General features: G+C 35.4%; 1 protein-coding gene across 3 annotated transcripts; it reads left to right on the top strand.

Moving 5' to 3' along the window:
• Positions 1 to 154: 154 nt before the first annotated feature.
• LOC131536518 (zinc finger protein 239-like) lies at positions 155 to 8,123 on the top strand. 3 transcript variants are annotated; one of them, XM_058769502.1, is made up of 3 exons: positions 155 to 269; positions 1,412 to 1,644; positions 5,901 to 8,123. In XM_058769502.1, exons 2-3 carry the CDS (start codon positions 1,587 to 1,589, stop codon positions 6,926 to 6,928), a joined length of 1,086 nt encoding a protein of 361 aa, XP_058625485.1. In that variant the 5' UTR covers positions 155 to 269; positions 1,412 to 1,586; the 3' UTR covers positions 6,929 to 8,123. The 3 variants fall into 3 exon arrangements, with proteins under 3 accessions (XP_058625485.1, XP_058625486.1, XP_058625484.1); XM_058769503.1 differs by having other exon boundaries at positions 165 to 263; XM_058769501.1 differs by having other exon boundaries at positions 254 to 351.
• The last annotated feature ends 1,111 nt before the right edge of the window (positions 8,124 to 9,234 follow it).

Raw genomic sequence — 9,234 nt, 5'->3', positions numbered from 1 at the left:
GCAAACAAGATATATGATGATATTATTAAGTTTATAAAAGAATGTGAATTAATTTAGAGAATATAAATAATATTTTTATTTGTTTTTGTTTCGTTTCTATGGCCTTTTCTCCTCTCTCCTCATCATAATGCATATATCTTGATCCACACTCCAGTCCAGTGGGTGGCGGTAATGCACCTATGAGCTGGTTTGCCAGCCGCCAAAAAACACCAAAGAAGAAGTAGTAGTAGTAATAGTGGCAGACCGGAAGCGTCGGTTGTACGGTGAGAGTGAGTCCTCTTTTTCTTCTCTATTAATTGATTTTTGGTAATAATGCATGGATTATTTTGCGTATTTAAGCAGGAATGTGAGGTAAATGTCAGCTTCTCGTATGAATAGCGCTGGAGTGATTTACTTAATAACACGTGTGTTCAGTGCAGGAACAGACTTTTACTCCAGAAATGCCCTTCAACCGTTAAAAACGATCATATTGTGTTTAATGTTCCTCCGTTCATAAAAGATGAGTTGAATACAGAGTTGTTCAGGACAAATAGTTTCACAAATGAGGAAAATAAATCCGCTTTACTTAAACGTGTATCTCTCAGTTAGACACTGCCTTGTTTTTGCTGCTGCGAGTTTGTTACCGTTATTTCAATTTTGAGATTTATTTTTGGCAGATCAAATTTGTTATAGTCACTTAATTTTATAACGGGATAAAGTTGGTTTTAGTTTCGATATCCGCTGGATATCCGCTTGTTGTTGTTTAGGGACCGTCTGCAAATTCCAGCCACGGTATAAAACAAAAGCTAGCGGCCGACCCGACTTACTGAGTATGAGCTACAACATTTTGGAATGTGAAAGAAAAAATAATAATAATAATAATAAAAACATTTTGGTGAATTACAACGTATACATAGAGGTAAAGTAATTGAGAATGGTCCCTTAAGTCGTGATGTAAGGCAGAAGTTCAGTATAGTAAATGATTCACAGAGACTAGACTTAAAGGCACAATATGTAAGATTTTTCTAATAAAATATCCAAGAACTACTTGCACAGTGTTATCTATTTCATGCAGTTGTGTATTTGTTATCCCAAAAGTTCCCAAGGATTTGTAAATCCAGAGAATTTCCGATTTTAAGTAATGGCTCGTGTCCCTGGTCATTGTCGCCTATCGGTGGCGTAATATCTGTACTATCCTCAGTTTCCGCTTGTAGAAACCATGGCAACACACGGACACAAATACTGCTGTACAGATAAACTAAATCCATTACGACTGTTAAATTAAATTTTAGATCTGCACAATGTTGCGCTATGATTTTATTAAGCGTTTTTACAGTGTTGCTCATTTTAACCAATCACACGCGAGTCTGTTGAACTTATGAATTCAATGTCCAATTAGAGACATTCAGATGAGTGTTTTTGTTCACTGCAGACGCTTGCTGACTGAATTCAGGAGCACATGTTCAAGCTCAGAGAAGCTCCTCCCACAACAATTCACCAATAAATGCTGGAATATTCCCATCAGTTTACAAGTGAAGACAGCATCAGAGCATCAGGAAGAGCTGAAATCTGCAGAGACTGAGTTTATTAAAGAGGACAGAGAGAAGATGAGAGATCCAGAACCCTGCAGAATCAAACACACTGAAGATACTGAACAACAAACAGGTTGCTGTTTATTTTTCTCTCTTTATTAATAGTGCTGATGGTTATAACGCTTCAAGCAGATTTAGATTTTGGTTTGTTGTAACAGGAAATGATGGCCTTACGTTTCTGTAGCCTATGTATATGATATGAGGATAGTTTTACTCAAATGAAATGGTCAAATGCTCATGAAGTGACTCTCAGAGCAGTTCTGGGGATGTTGTTCATGTGTTTATGTCCTCATTTAGTGAGAAGGTAGATGCTGAAAACACAGCGCACTTCAGTATGTGTGTAGTAAACGAAACCACATGTCTGCACCATTCATTAACACAGAGACATGCAGAACATGCAGGATTCATATTTTTGCGGCTTAATATTTACAGATATTAGTCCATATCACGACTCGATTTAAAGGGTCATTTAAAGCAGAGGTGTTTGTGTTGCACGTCATAGAAGACCATGTTAGTATCCGTTAATTTTAACTGTTGGAGAAAACTGCTTAATTTTAAGCTTTTTTTGTGCTATTTTCATCTTCCTGGTTCAAAATCTACATCGTGTTGACGTCACAATTTGTGACGTGGCAAAGGACTATAGTACATATAGTACTGAAGCGTATAAATGCCACAGAATAAGCCTTAAAAGTTATCAGAGGTGAATCATTCTTTTGAACGAGTCTGTTGAATAAAGGACTAATGACTCACTCATTTTATATTTAAAACTATCATTGCAGTTTTCCCAACATTATTATTATTTTTTGTATGTTTAAAAAATATTTAAAACATTAATCTTATAAAAGTCTTTATGCATTCAAAATTTTGCAGTATAAATGCATTTATGGCACCTCAGCTTCAACAAACAGTCTGTGTAAACACATCTAATGCCACTTCAGATGCAACTTCTGTGTTTTGTCGATACTGATTTCATTTGAATGGTTACAGCCCTACAGTTTCTTATTATTCTAACTGAATTAATTAAAGACAATGTAAGAACTTGGTGTGAAAGATGACGCATTTATTAAGGTTAGTGAAAAAATGACAATTTAAGAAACATAGTGGGAAATGACATCTGTATTGTTATATACAGCAACTCCTTTTCAGTTAATTATTTCTACCTCTTTTCTAGTCAAAGAGCACTTTATTTTGAGAGTTGTTTAAGTGAAAAAACATATGTAACTTTGTCCAGATTGGGGCAATTGTAAGATTTAATAATTTTTATAATGTAATTTATTCATTCATTTATTTTTTTTCTTTAAAAAAAGGATAGATTTTTGTTTGTGCATGCTGTCAATTATTTGTTGTTCATTTAAAATTTTAACTCTGAAGTTTTTAGAAAGAAAATCGTAATCTGTAAAAATCGGTATCGGCAGGTCACACTTACAAAAAAATCGGAATCGGCCAAGAAAATTTCAATTGGTGCATCTCTAGTATATACAGACACACACCCAGGTATCGGATCAGTACTTGGTATCGACCCATAGCCTAGGTATCTTGAAAGGAAAAAGGGTATCGGAACATATCTGGGCCAAGCCAGAGACTCTAACCCTGACTGCTTACTGTCCAAAGTCATTGTTTCAGACCTGTTCATTTAAATGGCCTGACAAGGGCATTGTATATTTAGGAATTACCTTTCCCCATTGGTTTAAGGATATTGTTAAAACCAATCTTGACCCCCTATTGGAAAAAAAAATGTCAGCTGACACCGCAAGATGGGCACCCCCTTTTCTTTCCCTTTGGGGCAAAGTTAATGTATTAAAAAATTAATTATGTTTTAAGTTCCCTGCCTGTCTCTGTTCATTCAAAATATTCAGTATATTTGACAGGGTATGCAAACTTAGAAATTACAATAAAAGAGAAATTACTGCTTCCAGTCGAGAAGGGAGGTTTAGGTCTCCCCAAGTTATCTTTGTACCATTATGCATTTGGTTTGAGGCACCTGGGACAGTGGATGTTACCTCCAGAGCGAGCCCCCCCCCCATGGCTAGTCATGGAAACTTATACCATTTAAGTCCATATTGATGATAAAACTACCAGTACCAGTGCATAAACGTCCAATTATTTCACATCGCCAAGCAGTTTGGAGGAAGACCTCTCGTATTCTAGGGGTCGACCCTTTTTTAAGCCATTCACCTGCTATTTGGGCCAATTCAAAGTTGCTAATAGATGGAGCACCTGTGTTATGGAAGGAATGGATGAATAAAAAAATATAAATATTCTGCACTGTAAAAAGTTGAGCCAAATTTAAATTTTAAGGCAACCAGCTTCAGCAAATTTTTGAGTTTGCTCAACTTATTTTTGTAGGAAATATTTGAGTCGTCACAACTTTAAGGGAAATTTAAAACAAGTTGAGAGAACTCAAAAATCTGCTGAGGCTGGTTGTCTTAAACGTTTAAGTTCTCTCAACTTTTGATTTTTTTACAGCACCGTAAAAATAATAAAAATAAAAAGTTGAGCCAACTTAAAAAGTTTAAGTCAACCAGCTTCAGTAGATTTGAGTTTTCTCAACTTGTTGTTTTAAGTTTATTCAACAAAAAGTTGAGAACTCAAATATCTCCTACAAAAATAAGTTGAGCAAACTCAAAAATCTGCTGAAGCTGGTTGCCTTAAAATTTAAAGTTGGCTCAACTTTTTTTTTTTTTTTTAACAGTGTGGAAGATCTGTATAAAGATGATACATTAATATCATTTGAGAGACTTAAGCAAAAATGTATCTTGTCTAATGATCAGTTCGGGAGATATCTACAGATGAGACAAATGCTTACATGTATCTTTGCTTCACCCCCTTCATGTTTTATGGCAATGCTCTGAAATCCAGTACTTTTGGAGAGAGGTGCATGATTATATTTTAAAGATATCACAGACCCAGTATGATCTCTGTCCTAGTTTATACATTCTTGGTGACCCTCGACCTTTGTCATGTTAATAAAAAAAAAAAACTGAATCAGAGTGGATACAGAGCTGCATCATACGTGTGATAGTAAAAAAACTGGAAATCTTCTGGAAGGCCTTCGATTTTTGGGTTTAGGACGGGTGGCAGCCCTTGAAAAACTCTCCTATAGTTTGCATGGGAGGATTGATATTTATTTTGAGAAATGGGGAAAATTTTTGAATTTCTGTAGTCCATAGTAGTAGTAATGTGAGGAGACAAAATAATGGTCACGGTGAATTTTATTTAGCTCATAGTGGAAACTTGTGGTGTAGATAATTTTATATATATATATTTTTTTAACTTTATACTGTTGTATTTACTCACCTTTTATGTTGTTACCATTTATTGACTAACTGTTTTGTTTAATTTATGTTTTTGTGGGTTGTTTATGTCACGTACGATTGTTTATACCGCTTTTGTCTGCAAGTAAGAAAATCAATAAAGATCCAGTCCTTGATGCCAGATCCTGTCAGAAAATATGCATTTTGTCTGGTGTCTGAACAAATAGTCAGCAGGGTAGTCGATACCCAAAACACATTAACATCAAGTCTTGTCTGGTACCAAAACTTTATTAACAGTCTTTTATCAACCAAGAAGTTGACTGAGCAAAGCCAGAGAAGAGCAGAAGCAGGAGACGAAGTGATGATGATAAAAAGGAGCAATGTTTATTGAATAATCTTAGTTGTGTGTGTTTCAATGCTCAGACTTCATCTGACCAGCACAAATCCAACAAGTAGTGTTTTACCAAACACAACAACATCCCATAATAAACCTTGAGTTTCCATAAACATTCCCTCGTATCTCTTATTTACAAAACAGTTAATAAAACCTCACAATCATCAGATTAAACAATGAAAATACATAAGCAAGGAAAATGAGATATAAAATATAAAAACATCATAAAATAAAAACAAAATTACCATATAAAATGATATTAGTAAATTATATAAAATATACAATAAATCACATAAATGGCTAATTATTATAAATGATTATATGATTAAATTAATAAAATAAAAACAAATGTATGGTTGCTCTCTTGATGCAACACAGTTTGTATTTGACGATCCTCAGATCCTTCATGTAGTTGATCAAACATATTTAATAGTTCTTCTTATAGAAACAAGATTTGTGCCTATAATATTTTAAAACTAATAATTTGAAGATCAGTGTACGTCTTTCATGGAAAGTTTCAGGGATGTATAATTTATATAATTGCATCAAAATGATTACAATTTTATAATGCAATTGTCTACTTTCTACTAGGTCAGGTTTTTTTTAATGCCCTTTCAATTTCTTATGTCTTGACTTTTTTTAAGGAGTTTAATGAAAATGTACTGTTTTCTTTTCTTTCAGAGTTGATTATAGATAATGAGGAGAAAAATCATGTTAGAAGTGGAGAAAAACCCAAACAGAAAGATTTAAAGAAAAAAAGGCCCAAGAAATCTTTCACCTGCACTCAGTGTGGAAAGAGTTTCACAAACAAATATGATCTTGAGCATCACGTGAGAGTTCATACTGGAGAGAAACCATTCACTTGTGATCAGTGCGGGAAGAGTTTCACACACTCAGCAAACCTTAAGATACACATGAACATTCACACTAGAGAGAAACTGCACACATGTGATCAGTGCGGGAAGAGTTTCACACAATCATCAAGCCTTAAGAAGCACATGAACATCCACACTAGAGAGAAACCGTTCACTTGTGATCACTGCGGGAAGAGTTTCACACAATCATCAAACCTTAAGAAACACATGAACATCCACACTAGAGAGAAACCTTACTCATGTGATCAATGCAGCAAAACATTTTTGTGGGCTTCAGTCCTGAAGCAGCACCTGAAAGTTCATACAAAGGAGAAGCCATATTCATGTCATTTGTGTGGAAAGAGTTTTTCATTGCTACAACATTTGAAAAAACATCAGAAAATACACACTGGTGTGAGAGAGTACATGTGCTTTGAGTGTGAGAAGACTTTTAGTACTTTAGACTGTTTAAAACTGCATGAGAGGATCCACACTGGAGAGAAACCTTACAAGTGTTCACTCTGCGACAAGAGATTCAGTCAGTCAACACATCTGAAAACACACGAGAGGATCCACACTGGAGAGAAACCGTTCACTTGTGATCAGTGCGGGAAGAGTTTCTCACAATCAGCAACCCTTAAGAGACACATGAACACCTACACTAGAGAGAAACTGCACACATGTGATCAATGTGGCAAAGCATTTTTGTGGGCTTCAGTCCTCAAGAAACACCTGAGAGTTCATACAAAGGAGAAGCCATATTCATGTCATTTGTGTGGAAAGAGTTTTTTACATCTACAAAGTTTGAAAAAACATCAGAAAATACATACTGCTGAGAGAGTACATGTGCCTTGAGTGTGAAAAGACTTTTACTACAACGAGCCGTTTAAAACTGCATGAGAGGATTGGTGACAAGATTCAATGATTCATCAAGTCGGAAAATACATGAGAGGATCCACACTGGAGAGAAACCGCATCACTAGGTTTGGGTAACGAAACACGGTACCAATACGGCACCGGTACCTATGTAACCGAATCATAACGCATATTTCGGTGCCACTTAAATGCATGAGCAATTGATTGAAATATTTGTCCACTGGTTCTCTGAAACAGATGTAAGAAGCATCAACACTGTATACACTGTGACAAGACATTCAGTCGCTCAGAATCAGATCGCCTGAAAACACATGAGAGGATCCACACCGGAGAGAAACCGTATCACTGCACTGCATGTGGGAAACGTTTCACTCATTCATCTGCTCTACACAGACATACAAAAACAATCACATTAAGCAGATAATCTTCAGATCCAGCTCTTTCAGGTCTGATGCATGACATGACAAAGAAACATTCAAAACATCTTCAAAACCAGCAGATTCAACTGTGATTCAGATCAACTCAAAGATGGAGCTCCTCCCCAAAGAACAATGTCCAAATAGTTTCATTCCTGTATATAATTTTACTTCACAATGTAAATGATATCATTGTGCTTTATTATGAGTTTAATATTATGTTCAGTTGTTTCATATTACGTTCAATATGTTTAATAAGCAGGATTGTAAGAATAGTAACACCATTAAAACCTTACAGAGACCCATCCATACTTGTAAATCAGTAGGAGAGAGATCCAGCTCATTAGTTTTCACTTTTACTTAGCTTCTTGCATTTGTATTTGAAAATTAAATGTTACCTTTTCTGTTAATACATTGTTATCTTTACTTTTTATATTTTTTATAAACTTTTATTGTCTGCTGATTGTATTTGAATCAGGATATCTAAAAGCCATGAAGTATTATAATTGAGATTGAATGAGTTTGTCTACATTAGCAACCCTTCTTCTTCTTCTAGCGGTGGGCAGATTGATCCTAATATTGATAGTATCGATATGAACGTTGATATTGGTATCGGATCAATACGAGCCTGATGAGATCAATACTTTAGGTCCATTTTCTCTCCTCTATGCTTAATACATTACTTCTGTTTCAACAAAGAGAAGACATGTCTGTGTGTGTTTATATGCCGCTCCTTTCTCATCTCAGAGCTGCACGATTCTGGATAAATTGAGAATCACGATTTTTCTCAAATAGAGATAACGATTCTCCCACGATTCTGAACTAAATAAAATAATGTGTTACAAAATATTATTTCTGCAGTCTATTTAAAAGTAATTAATTTGAATGAATTATTAAACATTTTAATATGTATTTAAAATATATATTAAATACACCAATTTTTAATATTAAAATTATGAAAAAGTGGTTTGAATGAATGATTCAATGACAAATACAATAGCTGCATCCGAAACCGCATACTCGATGAGTAGGAACTTAATTTCACTGTCTGGGACCGCGTTATTTGAAAAGGTTAACTTTAACGGACGAAACCAGATCGGCCGACCTGTACTCACTGAAAGGATGGACGATCTGACAGGATTCCCTCCGGTTGAGTGACTCACATCTAACATGTATAGTAAAGACAAACTCACTGTGTATCTAGTCATGAAGATGTAATATATATTTCAATTTCAGTAATCCGGGAAAACACATTTTGAAAAAAATGTGGATCACCAAAATTTGGTCTGTAAATGTTAACTAATGTTATATGGATTGAAAACATTTCTCCCTCAACTATGATGAATCGCCCCTCCTTATCTGCAATTGTAGCCCTATGCTTGAATGGAACCTCTTTTCTTATTATAACAGTGGTACCCCTAGCCTTGGATGAAAATCAAGAGTGAAAAGACTGACCTATCCACATGGCTCTTAGCTTGGAATGAGAGTCATTTTTGAAGAGTGTTTCTTGTAAGAATATGATATCAGTGTTCATAGATTTTAGATGAGACAACACTTTACTTCGTTTAACAGGATGGTTTAGACCTTTAACGTTCCAAGAAGAAAAAGTCAATGCTCCCACCCCTCTATCCGGTGTCTTACTCTGAGCAGCAGCCATCCCAGTTATTGCGTTTGTTACCTCCCCTCAACGCAGAATGCACCCACAGACAGAACCCTATTAGACATCCCCTCCCACGAATCCTTATCACAACAGAAATGTACCTGAGAACACAGGCTTGCTTGAACATCAAATCTGAATTTTACCAAGAAACAGTAAATTTTACTGTAAAAAACAGCCCACCTTGTGTTAGCTGACCAGCAGGAGCTCAG

This window comes from Onychostoma macrolepis, chromosome 03, assembly GCF_012432095.1.
Source record: "Onychostoma macrolepis isolate SWU-2019 chromosome 03, ASM1243209v1, whole genome shotgun sequence".
NCBI classification, from domain to species: domain Eukaryota; kingdom Metazoa; phylum Chordata; class Actinopteri; order Cypriniformes; family Cyprinidae; genus Onychostoma; species Onychostoma macrolepis.
The sequence above is the reverse complement of the archived record's forward strand: the minus strand, read 5'-3'. Positions and strand labels throughout refer to the sequence as shown.